Source organism: Elgaria multicarinata, chromosome 17 (assembly GCF_023053635.1).
Source record: "Elgaria multicarinata webbii isolate HBS135686 ecotype San Diego chromosome 17, rElgMul1.1.pri, whole genome shotgun sequence".
Taxonomy (NCBI): Eukaryota; Metazoa; Chordata; class Lepidosauria; order Squamata; family Anguidae; genus Elgaria; species Elgaria multicarinata.
The window spans coordinates 13840708-13858172 of NC_086187.1; the positions used below are offsets into that span (position 1 = coordinate 13840708).

Genomic DNA, 17465 nt, shown 5'->3' on the forward strand with positions numbered 1-17465 from the left:
AAATGCATACAGGGTTGTGTCAAAGAATCCAATCTTTCCTAGAGCAGACTTTTGGGATCTCTTGAGAAAAGCCATAGGCATGGCCTGAGCAATAGGCTATTCGTCCTTGTCAGTTGCTACCAGTCGGCTCCTGGCAAGAGGGAACTTGAGGAGCTGCCTGAGACCAAGCCAGATCAAGGATTCGCCCAGTGCAGTAGCAGGGTATGGTAGAGCTGCCTTTTCTGTGAGGTGCAATTTACTTTCATTGCCAGAAGATGGCACGGTACACTTTCTGTGGAGGAGAGATTCTTTCGCTTAGTCACAGTCAGCCTCCTAAGTCAAAAAAGAGAGAGCCCCCCCCTCTCCCTCCCCAAATGTAAGGCTGGCAGAAAGGTCAGGTTGCAACACTATCCCTTGTTCTTGCCCTACGGGCAACTTGATTGAAAAGGCAAGTCAGGAGTGGGGAGGTTCTTTTCCTGTTCTCCGCTAGGAGAGTACACAGCTAGTACACATGTACTGGGGCATTGCACTAGGTGACAGGAGGATACATAAAGCAGATAAATTAACTGGCAATCTCTGCATGGCAGCAGTCAGCTGATGAAGCATAGAGACCTGACATGTCTTAAAACCAGCAGTTCTATCGGCCTTTGAGGGGTTCATTGCCTGTCTTGGGCAGTCTCTTTTGACTGTATCCAGGTGAGGTTATCGTCGCTCACCTTCTGGCTCCCTACATGAAAGCCGTTTAGCGGCCCTAACTGTGTCAGTCCCTAAAGCAGCAGAAGTAGGGTGCATTTTCTCTCTTCCTCTTCCCCACCCTCACCCCGCCCTCCGCTTCCAGCCCGTTTCTCCATGGCCTCATCAAAGCAAATGTGCCCAGCCCCTTGTAGTTGTTTTGCTTCATGAAGCAGATGTTTGGGAGGTTGCACATTGCTTCGAAAGAAGCACGAAGCCGTGGGTTCTCATGGGTGTGAGCCACTTTTGCTCCTAGGGTCTCAGGCCAGCTGTGGGAAGGGGTCAGAGTTCAGGATGATTTGCCTGAGGTTGCCAGGGCTTGTACACTTGTCAAACTGGAATGCGCTGTATTCCGAGGCATGCGGTATGTCTGCTCACCTCTAGACCGGGCCTGTCCCCTCTCATTGAATTTTCAGGCAGGGAAGCCCTCTTCCCGTTTTAATTGCAGTCTCGAGGGCTTTGTCTGGAAGGGAATTGATATGCAGTGTGTCTTCTGCAGACATAACTTAGCCAGCCAGTCAGCCTTCCCGCCAGCCGGTTGTGGGGAGGCATTAATTACTTTGACAATGGCCCTCGAAACCTGATTAACACGCAGGAATTCGGGAGGAGATGCGGGTTCATTCCCAACTTTGAAATTCCCGTGGGCAGGTTGCCCATTCGCTTGCTTCAGTTCCCTGTCTGTGAAATGGGGAGAAAGAACTCTGCTCCCAAATGGGGCCATTTTTCACAAATTGAAATGCATGAGACTTGTAGGAAAAGACATATAAACTGATCAAATGGAGAACTGATGCCCTCCAGAAATTTTGGACTTCAAATCCCATCAGCCCCAGCCAGCATGGCCATTGGTCAAGAATCCTGGGAGTTGTAATCCAAAGCATCCGGAGGGTGCCAGGTTAGGGGAGACTAACAAAGCTCGGGGCTGTTACATCTCAGTTCTATACTTTGTATAACATACTAATCTTGGCTTTTTCTAAAAGTAAAAAAACAAGTTTCTAGTCCTCATAGTCGGCAGGAACTGAATTGTGAAAACATTGAACAGTGCCAGCTTTTCCATACTGGCAAATAACGCAGCTCTTTGGGTGTGGCCACTGTGCTGGAAACGGCACACGAGTCCAGATTTGTGCTTTCGGGCTGGTTGCTTGGTTCCCTATATGAACTGATAGCACACCCCAGAACTCTGTGACAGCACAGGGTGCAATTCATCATTTCTCGTGAAAGGGCACCTATGTGCAAAATCCGCTTTTTGAAAAACAAACAGAATATGATTTATTATTTTACCACATTTTTTCTGTTTTAGAAATGATCCAGGTGGCTGACAACACAAATCATTAATTAATAGCAATTACCATACTATTGAGAAGAAAGATTAATTTTGTGAACCGCCCAGAGAGCTTTGGCTATTGGGCGATATGGAAATGCAATCAATAAATAAGATTAAAGCGGATAATACAAATTCAAGCTGAAAATGCCAGGAAAATTTACCAAGGCTCTGATATTGGAGAAGGAGCAGGGTTATAGCCCTGGAGGTGGACCTTGTGAAACATTGTAGGAAGACTTGTTCAATGGCGACAGTTGGTGACTGGGAACGGGATGAGGTGTGAGTTACACCAAGGTCACTGCAGAGGCCACCAGTGAGGGAGGAAGCAGCAGCCAGGCACCTCTCCACCGTGCCTGGGTCCAGCTCCAGCTGAGAGCCCCCTCCCCCCTGCTACCTACTGTCTCTGGAGAGGCCACCAGTGAAGGAGGAAGCAGCAGCCAGGCACCTCTCCACCGTGCCTGGGTCCAGCTCCAGCTGAGAGCCCCCTCCCTCCTGCTACCTACTGTCTCTGGAGAGGCCACCAGTGAGGGAGGAAGCAGCAGCCAGGCACCTCTCCATCGTGCCTGGGTCCAGCTCCAGCTGAGAGCCCCCTCCCCCCTGCTACCTACTGTCTCTGCAGAGGCCACCAGTGAGGGAGGAAGCAGCAGCCAGGCACCTCTCCATCGTGCCTGGGTCCAGCTCCAGCTGAGAGCCCCCTCCCTCCTGCTACCTACTGTCTCTGGAGAGGCCACCAGTGAAGGAGGAAGCAGCAGCCAGGCACCTCTCCATCGTGCCTGGGTCCAGCTCCAGCTGAGAGCCCCCTCCCTCCTGCTACCTACTGTCTCTGGAGAGGCCACCAGTGAAGGAGGAAGCAGCAGCCAGGCACCTCTCCATCGTGCCTGGGTCCAGCTCCAGCTGAGAGCCCCCTCCCTCCTGCTACCAACTGTCTCTGCAGAGGCCACCAGTGAGGGAGGAAGCAGCAGCCAGGCACCTCTCCACCGTGCCTGGGTCCAGCTCCAGCTGAGAGCCCCCTCCCTCCTGCTACCTACTGTCTCTGCAGAGGCCACCAGTGAGGGAGGAAGCAGCAGCCAGGCACCTCTCCACCGTGACTGAGTCCAGCTCCAGCTGAGAGCCCCCTCCCTCCTGCTGTCAACTGTAACTGCTGAACTTTGCAACTAAGATTGTAGTGCCTGAATTTGCTTTCCTTTTCCCCCTCCTCCTCCTCCCTCCCAATCCCCTTTCCTTTTGTGTCATGTCTTTTAGATTGTAAGCCTGTGGGCAGGGACTGTCAAGAAATACTTTTGTAAGCCGCCGTGAGAGCCTTTTTTGGCTGAATGGCGGCATAAAAATCCTTAAATAAAATAAATAAATAAATAAGTTCTCCCCATGCTCTTTTCAAGGGGGGAAATTGCATGAAAGTCAGTTTGATGCAGGTGTTCCCTCAAGCGACGTGGCTGATTTGGCACCTGTGGTCTCGGATCATCTCTTCTGATTCTGTGTCTTCTCTCTCCTTCCCCCATCCGATCCGCAGTGTTCAGCCTGCAAGACCTCTGCTGCCGGGCCATCGTTTCCTGCACGCCCGTCCACCTCATAGACAAGCTGCCCCTTCCTGTCACCATCAAGAGCCACTTGAAGTCTTTCTCCATGGCCAACGGCATGAACGCGGTGATGATGCATGGCCGCTCGTACTCCTTGGCCAGTAGCGGCGGCGGCGGCGGCAGCAAAGGCAACAGCCTGAAGCGCTCCAAGTCGATCCGCCCGCCGCAGAGCCCGCCGCAGAACTGCTCGCGGAACAACTGCAAGATCTCTTAGCGAGTCGGCGCTGGGGTGTCGTCCTCTCCAGCCTCACGCGCCTGCACCTGCTCACCAATGTACAGATGTTTACACGCACGTAACCCGTTCCTCTTGTCACTCTGATGGCGCGGCCTACAGGATTGGCAAAGGGCTTATGGACCAGCATTGAGCTGGCAGGATCCCACGTGGTGAGGGCAAGGTGATGCCAAGCCAACCTTCCCAGAAGGCAGTCTGTCTTTCTCCTTGCTCTATTCTGGAGGGATGGGTTCACAACTGCCTCAAGAGAAGGACTCTTCCTTGTACTTGTGGCGGGTAGGTGGGACTCTGTGCTGCGACTTTAACCCTTGGGCTCCCAAGTGGATTGCTGGTGCTACAGTGAACATTGACTCTTGAGACAAAAGAAGAAGAACAGGGGCCAGGATTTAGTCAATCCCGCTGTGGTAGACTTCTGCCTCTACCCAACAAAAACTATGGTTGGCTGGGGAGCCTTTGGAAGCAGGCCGCTTGACATTTTCACTTATTTATAAAGGAATTATCTCACTACTTTTTAAAGTTCTCCCCCCACCCCATTCCTCTTTCTCTCACTCTGTGTTTGTTTGTTTTTTAAGGGAAGGCCATCGATGGAAAAACGTTATGCCGCCTTGTAAATAGAAGCACCGAGCCTTGAATCCTGAGGCTAATTGAAGTAGGAGGGCGGTTGGTGGGGTCAAGGGGCAAAATGATCAAACACTCTGAGAATCGTATGAGAGGCACAGGGTTGCTCTTGAGATATTTTTTTAAAAATTCTGTTCCTGAAAGGAGGGAAGAATTCTTTCCTTTTCATTATTTTTTCTTTCTTTCGAACCTAAGTTTTCCAGACGTTCCTAGTAACAAGTGCATGGCTCAAATGGGCAACAAGGGCAGCATTTTGATTGGCATTGCTGTCCTGTGTGGCCGGGGGCTCTGATCACATCTGGAATTGGTTAATGACTGATCAAGGGGTTGCACTGGAGCCATTCCTGCCTCCAGGAGTCCTAAGGCAAAAGGTTTGGCTATACCAAACCTCAGAAGGTCACAGCTGGGAAGGAAGGAGACAACACCATCAGAAAATGCTGCTCTTTTATGGCCTGACGTAATTACTGGGTGGTGGGAAGCTTGGGGAGATCTGGGGCTCTTGAACTAAACTTCTTCTGCAGCATGTTTTCTGGCTGAACAGAAGTACTTGCATGCTATGTTGCTTGGCATTCAGCAGCTTGCTTTGTGGTTTTCCTGGTAGTATGGTATCGCTAAACAGTGCCATTTATTCAGCTTCTCTGAGCTGCAGAGCAGTTCAGGGACCCCAAGTGGAAATCCAGGGCACACTGACTTTTTTTGGATTCCTTATATATCCCTCTTCACTTTTCAAAAATGAACATAAGTCAACCAGCACTGTGCGTTATTACGGAGTGAGGAAGGAGCCTTGTAGGAGTAAGATTCTGGTGTGTGGGGCTGGGAAATTGATTAGATCAGGCCACCAAAACCTAGAACTGAGATGGCCTTTAATACTGTTGTAAACCAGGACTTTGCCGGATGTCGAATTGAGCTTCTTCCTTCAGTGCCCTTGTCAGTCCATTTGGATAGTTGATTTCCTCAGGCCTAGTTGCAGCTTCTGTGCTTTTCTCTCTCTTTGTGTGCAGTCTGCGCTTTCTTTGCCTGAATTCTGAAAGCTCTTGGAGTTGCCTGTGCATATGCATTGGACAGACGATTCAGCTTCAACTGGGATTACAAGTAGCATGCTGGCAGTTGTGTCCGCAAGCCTTGGTGGTCAATAATGCTTTCCAGTCCATGTTAACCTATGTTAGAGAAGTAGCTTGACAGCAAATAAAGCAAAAGTGGATGGAGGGCCAGACTTCAGTCACCTACCAGCTTTAATGATGCATCCTGCAAATGGCATTGTGGAGTCTCTGAATTATTCACCCACCCTGCCACCCAATTGCCCCCCCCCCCGACCAGGTGAATGCCTCCTTCCTGGTGGCTTCCCACAAGAGCAGCCGCTTCCCCGGCTAGGATTGGCCACCCACCGCGTTGCAACTTGGAATGGGGCGTATGACGCTGGAAATGCTTGCCGCACAGCTGACTGCCCATTTTGTTCAGGAACTTTTGACAGGAGCCTGGCTGGCACAGCCGCCACTTATTGACTGTTCGGAGATTGCTTGGCACGAAGGGTGAGCCCAGCCCTGCTGCTGGCACCAGCTCAAACAGGGTAGCGGGGACAGGTCAAGGGCAGGGGAAAGCCTTTAGCGGCATCTCATCGGGCTGTGAACAAAGCCGGAGCCAAATCCAGGGCAGGAGCATGGAAGCTTGGAGATTTACCGGGCATGTCCGCACAGCCATGGCCACCTGTTGCCACTTGCTCAAAATGGAGTGGGAGACAATCACTGACTCAACAGCCTGGCATTCTGGGGATGTGGGGTGAACAGGTGATCTAGGAGGCAGCCTGGACAGCCATCTTTCCACCCTTGGTTTTAAAATAGCCACTTCCCAAAACAGCTATAGAATGTGCATTGTTTTTTTTTCCGGAGGAATTACAGGGACACCCCCCGCCCCCCACTTGACAGGCTGTAAATCCTCCCTATTGTTTCTCCAGCATCTGATAAAGTGTGTACATAGTTTGCAAGAGGTGGCCATGGAGACTTTGGTATTGGAGAGCAGAAGATGCAGCATATTGAGGAACACTTTTCAGTTACCTGCACTTGTTTGCTCCTCCCCCCTCCCCCCCTCGTTGTACATGTACAGCCCTCACCTAAATGCCTGTCTTAATTTTCTTCTTTGGTTTTTAATCATGGAAATTCTTTGCAACGAGATTCTCTGGAATGTCTGCCAATCAAAGCTGAACTCGTACCTTCTTTTATTAATGTTCAACTCAAAAGAATGTGATCTGATATCAAACACTAGAAACTAGCTGCTGTCGAACACTTGTACCATTCCTCTGTTTTTAATTCCTTTGTACAGTAAACGTTGTTAAACCGATGGTTTTTATATAAATTAAAAACAAAATCTTGTTTTAAAGCCACCCTGTGGGCTTTGGAAGTTGTCTGTGACAAGCAAGTGAGCTCTTTAAGGAGGCGTTGCTGAAGGACAGCGGGAGGGCAGAGGAGAAGGGGGCAAGAGCATCGCTGGGTGGATTTAAGGGGATTAAGGGGGCTTGTGGTGATGGGATATTCCCAGGAGGGAGTAGTGGAAAGCACTTTGCTAACTACCTCATTTGAAATGAACAGGCGTTTGGCCGTGGACCGAAGGGTCAGATCAAAGCGGAATGCTTTCTTCACACTTGCGTGAACGGAGAATCTTCATCCTGTGCCAAGCGAACCAATCTTTGCACACCAGCCCATGGATCCCTTCTGGGTTTGTTTCTTTTTTACTGTTTTTATTTAAATGTTTTAGAGGATAATTCATTAACAATGAAAAAAAAAATGTCCTCATTGCAGTGTGTGTTGCCATACTGGTCTACAATAGGTATACTAGAGTAACTGCTCCACATGGCTAAAATGTATTTGAGAAGCCTTGCCTCTGTAAAGGGATTTATTTCACTTACAGAAATTACATCCTGCCTTCCTTCCCTGATGAAACGCCATGGTGGTTTCCATGGGCGTTCTCAGTTTGCCTCTCATTCAGGCAGTGACCAGATCCAGACTTGCTTCACATCCACAGGTTTGCTGCATCATGGGCCTTGAGACTATGCCCTTGAGACTATCTTATATCTCTTCAATGAGTAAAGTAGAAGCATGATACAGAGCAGACACTACAAACCTTCAAACCATGAGATATCAAGTCTTTCCTAACATGTTTTTACGCCAGTATTTGTTTCCTATTTCTTACAATTGTGGCTTTCTGTCATTATTATTATTTATTTATATAGCACCATCAGTGTACATTGGGGAGAGATCGTGGTGAGGGGGCCGTGTACGCAGAGCAGGGTAAGGTGGTGCATGCATTTGAACATCTTCCAAGATTTAAGTTTGACTGTCCTTCCATGGTTGTTCCTGGCTGTTCAGGATCTACTGATTTGAGGCATGACTCTGGGATTTGAGTGAAGTGTACAACCCTTGCTCATCCAGGGAAGGAAACACCAGTTGTATATCTCTTCTCGATCATCCCAGAGTGCAGGACACGGATTAACGGGCTCAAGTTAAAGGAAGCCAGATTCCAGCTGGACATCAGGAAAAACTTCCTGACTGTTAGAGCGGTATGACAATGGAACCAATGACCTAGGGGGGTCATGGGCTCTCCCACACTAGAGGCCTTCAAGAGGCAGCTGGACAACCATCTATCAAGGATGCTTTAGGGTGGATTCCTGCATTGAGCAGGGGGTTGGACTCGATGGCCTTGTAGGCCCCTTCCAACTCTACTATTCTATGATTCTATGATATACCTAGCAAAGTGGCTAATACGGAGCTCTCAATCAGAAGCCGCTTATTCAAATCCCACCTCTTCCGGGAACAACTAGGGTAGGCTAAAGCAAGTTATTTTTCTTAGCCCCTACCTCACCTGCAATGTGGGCAAGAATGGCAACCTGTGATAAACAGTTGCTATAATCCTTACCGAAGGACCTGTATGTGAAATATATTAAACACATGAAAGCACTATACGAGTGCTACATGGTGTTCATTTCCCCCCTTATAACTCTTCCTCAGATTTCAGTAAGTCCTAGGATGTCCTAAGTAAGAATGTCCCAGATGTTCAGAAAACCAGTCTTGCATGCTATACACTTTCCTTAATTTCCAATAATAGCCATCAGAAAACAGTTGCCCGGTTGATGCATAACACTAAACTATGTTTTAACATTTCTTGCACAAGCCAGGGACTTCCATGCTTCCTCCTCCTATAAAGCAGCCATGTGGAGGAGATTGGAAGCTTTTATTTCAGTTTTTAGACTTAAGGAACGTTCCTTGCTATGTCCAAACTTGGGAACTGTGGTTAGTTTAAACTGCAGTCAATGAGCAAGCTAGGATCGTAAACAACAGTTCAATTCTAGCTTGTTTCAACTATAGTCCAAATATTGCATATGAAATTTATTTTAAAAAAAAATGAGCACAGGGAGAGTCCTTCCACATCCTCTTATAGGTAGAGAATAAGCAATTTTTCACCATTTTATCTTCTTGCCCATCCTTCCCGTAAGCTGAGACCAGAAGCGATCAAAGTAGAGGCACTGTGGCCATTCTGTTGATACTGAATTCTACTTCAAACCAGCAAGCCGCCCTTCACCAGCTAGGTAGCAAGTAGTGGGAAAGAACAGAGGAGACCTAGAAGGTGGCTGTATCGTAGAGATACCCCCCTCCCACATATGTGATCTTTAAAAAAGAAAAACACACACAAAATGGGGAAGAATAAGCAAACAAGTACATTAATGCACCCCTCACTGCTTCAGGAAGTGCCCGGTACACACTCGCCCCAAGGAGCCTAATGAAAGGAGTTGATGTGATTTCAGGTGCGATTAAGAAACAAACACTGAGAGCAGCTGACGCTCTTGTCCAGTACGTTCTGTTTCTACGCAGATGTCCTTTGCATGTAAGGGGGTGTGGGGAGAAATCCGAGGCCAAATGTAACTGCTGCACTATTTCATAGCTACGTTCTCTTTCAAAAGCTCCTTGGTGCAGCTACCAAGAGTAGTTCTCCCCCCTCCCCCCCATGTTGTATCAGTAGACTAAAACCGAATTGAATATGCCTTTCTGCTATCTTTGGTACAGCTCAGTTCAAAGAAGGGGAGAACCTGTTAACTGGCCATGAACAATTTGCGACGATCAGACCAAACAAGATCTGTCCCTAAGGTGGCTCCTATTTAGTAATCCGTTCCCTTTTTTCCCCCTCTGAAATAACCCCAGGATCAAGAAGAGGGATCCCAATTGATCATAGTTTTTGGCTGCTTCCAGCTGATCTACAAACCAACCAACATGTGTATAAACTGTAGTAAAAGTTAATGGGTTGTAGAAGTTCTTTGTAGAAGTACTAAGATGTTTCAAAAGCTTATGCCAGGAATGGGGACTGTTTGGCCCTCCAGATGTTGGACTGCAGCTCCTATCATCCCCCACTATTGGTTATGCCAAGTTAGGGCTGGTGGATGTTTCAGTGCAGCAACATCTGTTTTGCATTATGAAGAGAAATTGGGGAGTCTCTGGTTTCAAACTATCCACTGCTAGAATTAATTCACTTCCATATGATTTTATGTTGCACAGGTGCTAATTAGCTGTATAAAGGAAGAATTCGCCTCCTTTCAGTCTGTCCATCCACAGTGTCCATTAGAAAAGCCTTCGTATGTATTCTCATCTCTTTGAGCTGCTAGCTTTGAAATTCATTGCCCCTGCTTCTTTTTTTTAGAGATACCTCTAAAAACCCTTGCTGATTTTTCTCATCTGCACTTGACCACACTTCAGCACTGAGTTGACTTATGGCTGTCACACAGGGCCGGCACTACCATTAGGCAGAGTGAGTCAGCCACCAAGGACAGTACATGCTGGGTGGCAGCGAACAACAGCAAGAGGTTGAACAAAGTAGTGTGTGTCCTGCGGGCTGTCCTGTTTCCACTCATCTAATCTGCTGCCCTTGGGTGCAGCAAAGGCTGTCCCATCACCGGCGTTGAAGCTAGAAAGTTTCTGTGCATTTTGTTCTTTACCGCCGACAGCAAAATATCTTTGGCGTTCGCTGAAGTGATCAGCTAGGGAAAGTCTATAGACGTATGTATCGATGGGATCCACTCTGCTGTGTGGAAAGTGTACTCACCACTTCGTTGTCAAACATACCTCTTGAGTTTGGCAGGTGGGATAGGTTTTACTAGTTTGAAGAAAAAGCGGCTGTAAAGAGCATGAAGCATCCCCTCCCTAGAGCAGTTTTTCAGCTGAAAGGCGTGTCGTTGTTTTAAAAAAGCAAGTGCTGAGTAATAGAGGATGGGACGGGACAGTGATGCAAATCCGGACTGATCCTCCAGGGTCAAAAATGACCAGGCTCATGTTTTAATAAGTAAATATCTTAAACTATCGTGATGTGTTTATTATTTTGTATTTATGCAACATCTATGTACATTAGGCTTTACAAGAATAAAAGGACAGGTTTTTAACGTTCATCTTTATGCACCTGTAGTTTACCTGCATTCATACAGTGTTGATACTGATCATTTTTGAAGAAAGGCAAACTTTCCTTTCCAGAATATAATAAGAAATGTTGAGGCAGAAGAAGATGGTTCAGGCTTGTCATTCCTGGCTGTTTTGGTCACCTAAATTGAAAGGGCTCTTTAATTTACTACAACACGTCTCCAAAATAAAATCTATAATTCAATGAGATTATTTTCTCCTGTTTTCCCAGAAAGTAAATTCATGAAGACACAAATTCTGTTCAGCCTTAGCAGTCACAGTTACAACTGCATAATGAGAAATGAGAGAGCAATCATCTGCTCAGGATTCTGACCCAAAAGTTGCAATAGCAGAATGGTGATAAGGGATTTTCAGTAAAAACAATCAGAGCTAGATCTACATTACAGCTTTATAGCGGTATTGAAGTGCACTGATAATTGTTGGGGCACGATCCACATTCCATATACCACTTTCATGGTGTTATATCCTGCTTTTTATTCCACATTCGTAATGGTTTGACGCAAGGTCTAGATCGAGCCCAGACCTTTGCTTGAGACCCTGGACAGATACTACTCATCAGAAGAGACCGTTTCAGGCTAGGTGGGCAAACAGTCTGACCTCATATGAGGCAGCTTCAAAGGAGAAGACGGCACAAGCCTCCTGTTTCTGGCAGCAGCTCTGGGTATACAGTAAAATCTAATTCCAGCCACAGTTGTGTATTTTTAAAACGGACAGTCCCAAAGGCCATTTGGGAAGATGGTACACATGTATGCATAATTATACTGGTCTCTCCGTAGTTCTGCCTTCCCCAACCTGGTGCCTTCAGATGTTTTGGACTGCAGCTGCCATCTTCCCCAGCCAGCAAGGTCAGGGATCATGAGAATAGAAGCTCCAAGATATCTGGAGGGCAGTGGGTTGAAGAAGCCTGCCTTAGCCCGTTGATGCTGTTTTCTCCTCCTCTGAGGACGAGCATCCTGGGTCAAAGGGTCACAGCAGAGGTCACCAGAGCGCCCTCGGATCAAACGCCCAGAGGCAAATCACTTCCTGCGTTTGGTGGGCCTCTTTTCTTTTCTTCATCGCGGTCTGTTGCTGTTAGACATAAAGGTTGCTGTCCGCTCCCTTGATCCTGTGTGCCTGCTTTTGATCTCTGTGGCATGGGTGGAAGGATTGCATGTGAAATTGCATAGAGATAGGGGGTGCACCGCTGTTTTCTTCAGAGGCTTTGCTCTGGATGTCGTTCCTGTGTTTATGAAGTCTTTTAAGCCAGGGAGGAGACCACAGGGGAGATTTTGATGGATTGGGGAGAAGGATGAAGCTCAATGTGAGCCACATATATATAAAACACCCACACCCACACCAGCTTTCCCCCCAAAAAACCTTTCTTTCCCTTGCCCCTGAAGCAAATGTCCCTTGAACATGTTCAGAGTACCGCTCACCCCTGACTTCCCACGAGTGGTCCAAAACATAAGGAATTGGAGAAAATGTCCTGGAGGTCAAATGTGGCTGTGAGGTGTCCAGGAGCTGCCGTGGCTTCTTATTTTTTAAGAATGAAATAAATGAAGCCCTCAGGAGATACAGAAACCCACAGGAAGACGTACAGGAGTTTTGCACTACCACATAATCCTCGTGCATTTAAATACAGCATTTCTCTTTGGCAAGCTGTGCAGGGTACTTGATCTGTACTGCTTCCATTCCACCTCTGCTGCTTTTAGGATAAAAGTGTAGCCATTTGTGTAAAATGCTTGTAGACCTAGTAATACTGCGGATGATACATACCAAAAGAAGTCGAACAAATGTTCTTCTACAAAAGAGGCTGTTTGACTTTATCCCATGGCAAAATCCCAGATCTTTCCTCCTCAAAGTCCTTCTTGCCAACATCACACAAAGGCCAGATGTGTGTGTGTATCTCCAGCAGAATGAGATGGTAGAGTTCTGGATAGGATGGCTACTTAGACATCACAAAAAAAGAGGACAAAAATAGGCACCGATTTGCATAACATTTGGACATGCAAATTTAGAAATAATAACTAATTTAAATAGAAATATGATATAGCCCACCATCGTGGAGAAGACTGCTGCTGTCCTTCCTTATGGTTCTTTGACTTTCTGCCAGAGTTCAGCTGGACATCTCTTCAAATAGAGGGCATCTTTTCGAATAGAAGATTATCTTCTGTCGTAGTATTTGGAATACTCTGTAGAGTTCTGTTCTCTGTATCTTAAAAAAAAAAGGCTGGGAAAAGGGCAACTAAAATAATCAAGGGGCTTGAGCAGCTCCCTTTGAGGAAAGGTTACAACGTTTGGGATTGTTTAGCTTAGGAAAAGGAGTAACAGGAGATATAGTAGAGGTGTACAAAATTAATGCATGGTGTGGAGAATGTGGATAGGGAGACATTTCTCCGTCTCTCATCATACTAGCACTCAATTGGGGTCATCCCATGAAGCAGATGGTTGGTTGATTCAGGACAGATAAAAGGTGCATTGTTAAAACTATGAAATTTGCCACAACAGGATGTAGTGATGGCCGCCAAACTGGGTTGCTTTAAAGGGGGGTTAGACAAATTCGTGGATGAGAAGGCTTTCAGTGGCTTTTAGTCCTGATGGCTACATGCTACATCCAGTTTCAGAGGCCGATGTGTGACGGTGCTGGGGAACATGGGCGGGAGAGGGCTGTTGCACTTGTGCAATACACAGTGCTGGACTAGATGGACCCTTGGCCTGATCCAGAATGGCTCTTCTTAAGTTCTTATACCAGATCTCCATAGTAAAGCAGAACAGGTATCTACCCTAGTAATAGCCTGAGCTTCCAGGCTCAGGACGTGCCAGACACAGATGTTTTGCCCTACGACTTCCATCATCTCTCACCATTGGCCATGCTGACTAGAGCTGATGGCAGTTGTAAGCCAAAACATTTGGAGGACCACAAGTTGCCCGTCCCTGAGCGAGGAGATGGGACTTCAGTGGTTCATAGTTCCTCCACTAAGACTGCCAGAAGCAGAATATATTATGCAAAAAAGTAAACCGAAAAAGCAGAATGGATGGGAGTAGGCACATAAAATGCACTTATATATTTCATACAAGTCCCAGAATCTGGCTTTTCCCAGGTTCAGAATTCTGATGGTTCTTTTGCCACACACAGACCCGCTTGTTTAACATCTCTGCTGCAGCCCAGGGCCAGCCCTAAGGTGAAGTGAAGCAGTTGCCTCAGGCAGCAGATGCTGGGAGGTGGCAGCAAGGTGGAGAGACCGGCAAGCCACTGTTCTGTGCCTCTTAAGTCAGCCTGCTGTCTTCAGGAGCAGTGGAGGATGCTTGTCCCATCACCAGTATCGAAGACAGATTCATCGCCAGTCCAGTTGAGTTTTCTATAAGGAATGGGAGGGGCCACCATCTTGTCTTTCACTTTAGGCAGCCAAAGGTCTTGAGCCATCCCTGGCTGCACCCCCCCTCTCCCCCCCCCCCACACACACATAGACAACACACTCCAGGATTTAAAAAATCTGTATTCTCAATGAATATGTAATATTTCTGCACCCAGAAGCATCGATAAACTGTTGGTTGGCAATGAAGCTTTCTTGAGCCGCCCTGCCATCCTGTCTGTTCAAGGGGAAGAGGGAAGCTTCGGTGTTTTCCATACAGGCATCTCTGACAGCAACACTCTTCCGATCCTTTGCTGTTCCCTGGCCCTCCCTGGCAGAGATATGATTTATGGATGGCATCAAGCCGAAGTGGAGCTGGCTCTCTGGGATTTCCCTGATCCTCTAGCCGGAACGCGATGCAGGTACGCTGAAGCTGTTTTGTTGGCTGCTCACCCTTCCTAGCAACAGACAGCACACAATTCTCCGTGGGGATTTATTTTAGCTCTACCAACTGTTCTATGTAGTGCCTGGTGCTAGACTTTTTGTTTCTTTTTCCATCACAGCTCTTTAGAGGCTTAGCAGCAATGAGCAACAGGCTTCCCCAGCCAGCGCTCGCCCCTGTCCTTAGTAGGTGACGATGCCGCCTTCCAGGGGATCTGGAAGAGTTCAGCTGCAAAGAGGACTCCATCCCTTTTGCTTTCTTCTCCTGGGTGCCGCCTCCTCCCCTACCCCGGGCCTAACTGACAGCTCTCTCAGACTGCAGACTCTGGCCGCATCCATCGCCCAGAGAACCGAGAACCAAGAACCACCGGCTTCTTCGTGCCCTGCTTGTGGACTTCTCAGAGGCATCTGGTGGGGAACTGGATGCTGGGGTAGTTATTACTGCTACCGCATGTTTTGTTTTTCAACTACCACAAAAAGCCCACGTGTTTGTTTGGCATTTATCATCTTAAGTTTACACATTCAGCACCCACTCTGACAATCATTCACCTAAGCAGATATAACTCACAGCGCATTATTATATATATTAAAATCCTTCTCCATTTTAAACCCCTTTCTCCACATAGTTTGGAGGAAGGTGGGCTTTATCCCTCGCCTCAGGCGTATCAAGCGGTGGTGCTTGGCTTGAGCAGGGAGTAGCCTCGGCCGGGTCTGGTGTTCAGAGCCTGTATCGCCCCATAAGAAGTGGTGGTAGTGGTAAGGTCTGTTGTTCAGAGCCTGTGTCGTGGCAGGTTCCTGCGTAGAAGGAATATGAACTCCCTTAAGTTCAGGGGTTCAAATTCCTGGGTTCACATCCTAAGCGTATGTCTTTCGCATCAGGCTCCAGTTGGTGAACCTTGGGGTTCTGGTAAAAGACAAAGTAGATCCTGCAGACTCCAAGACTGTTCATCACTGGCATGGGTGGGACAAAACAGAGTGCAAAGGAACGAAAGATTAGGTCTGGCCTGTGCTGAAGTGGAGGGGACTTCAGGAGCGATGATACCATCTGCCAGAGCACCAGGGCTCCTTACTCTGGCAAGTGAATGAGGTGAAAATGAGGCTTTCAAGCTTTATTACGTTTGAGACAGGTTAGGGTAGAGGAAGTCAGCAAACGACGAAAACAATAATTAAGCAGGGGTTAGATACTTCTTTCCTTTTCTTTGATGGGCGTTCTACTTCATGCTAGCAGTTTAAATGGTAACACTTTTTTGTGTGAGACTCCTTGCATTTCTAAGTAAAAGCTAAAGGTTGCATTTCAGCTGGCACAAGACCTTTCGTTAAAGTTCAAGATGTTTTAGAAGCTGAACCTATGGTTAGAACCAAGTGCCGCTGAGTTCAATGAGGCTTTCTCCCAAATGGCGTAGTTATGCATAGGATTGCAGTTGTGACCTATAAAGTCTATTGTGAGATTTTATTAGCATATGATCTCCTGGGTTGCGTGACTATGGATTTTCCTTAGGGGGGCATCACGATGAGCTCCTGCACTTCAAAATGTATATCGCTGACTCTATTTATTTACTACATCTATATCCCACTTTTCTCCCAAGGAGTTCAGGTCAACATACATGGTTCTCTTCCCCGTTTTAAGAATGACCCTGTGAGATAGGTTAGGTTGGGAGAGAGTGAATGGCTTCGCAGCTGAGTGGGGACTTGAACCTGGATCTCCCTCCAGACCTAGGCTAGATCTACACTAGGGCTTTTTATCAGCACTGCATTGACAACTGTAGGGGCACCTTATGCATTCGATATACCACTTTTCTAGCGTTATCTCCCGCTTTTTATTCCATATTATCCAAAACACTCCAGGAGATGTCGTGTGTGCTACAAGGCATAAATGCGCAAGAGGGGCATAGCATCACAATGATGGGATCGTAATCGCTACGACAAGAGGTGTCGATCTGGCCCTATTCCAACACTCTAACTGTGGCGCTACACTGTCTGTGGGTGCAGGCCCATGCAAGCCTCCCAGATTTCCACGCTGGCGTCTTTTCTAAATCCTGTTTTCCAGGGCATTCTCCCATGCCTGGTTCCATGGCTGTATCACCTGCCGCCGCCTCGGTCAATCACCTCCTGCTGCAATTGTAGATTACCACCGCCTGCATTGCTCACGTAGCGTTGTAAAACAACTGCACGAGGAACCTGTGTCCACCCTCCCCAAGAAAGCTTGCCCAGGTGCTGCAGGAGAGGTCTGGACTTGTCCGAACCCTGCAAGATCTGGTACGGTCAGCCTCACTTCAAGTGGACATGGGGCGTTTGGGCGTTCTCTCATCCTGAAAGAATTCACCCTACTCGGTGGGTCTGTGTCTGTCTGTCTGTCTCTCTTTTTTGGAAGTCGGAGGGCTCTACAGTGTTTCCCCCCCCCCCCTTTGATCTCCTCCTAGTGTTTGCCCAGTCGATCAACCCAGACAGGGTTAGCGTCTGAGGTCAGTCTCTTTTCCATTCCAAACTCCCAGACGCATGGGTGAGAGGGGAGGAGATTCAGGTTACAACCCCCCTCCTCCTCTTTTTTCTCCCCCCCCCCCCACCATCCCAGACACACACACACACCCAGAGCAGCTTTATAACTCTCTTAGCACTGGCCAGGGATTTGATCTGCTTGTGGATGCTCCCAAATTGTCTTCGCAAAGTCCAGAAGATATATTTTTTTTAAGAAATAGAAATTTACATCTGCCTCTGGCCTGGAACAACTCCCCTCCCTCCCTCTTAGGGTTTCTCTCTTTCCCACCCCTTTTTTTCTTTTCTTTTTTA

The 17465-nt window shown here is 47.5% G+C and overlaps 1 protein-coding gene across 2 annotated transcripts in view; it reads left to right on the plus strand.

Annotated features, from left to right (window-relative positions):
• The window catches only part of RAB40C (RAB40C, member RAS oncogene family), a 41840-nt gene extending 34187 nt beyond the window's left edge, over positions 1-7653 (plus strand). The window contains exon 7 of one of the 2 annotated variants that reach the window (XM_063142993.1): positions 7039-7653. In XM_063142993.1, the coding sequence (XP_062999063.1) occupies positions 7039-7211 (173 nt within the window). In that variant the 3' untranslated portion in view covers positions 7212-7653. Of the gene's footprint in view, positions 1-3539; positions 6892-7038 lie in introns of those variants that run through there. The other variant, XM_063142992.1, reaches the window with a different exon arrangement.
• Positions 7654-17465: the final 9812 nt, after the last annotated feature.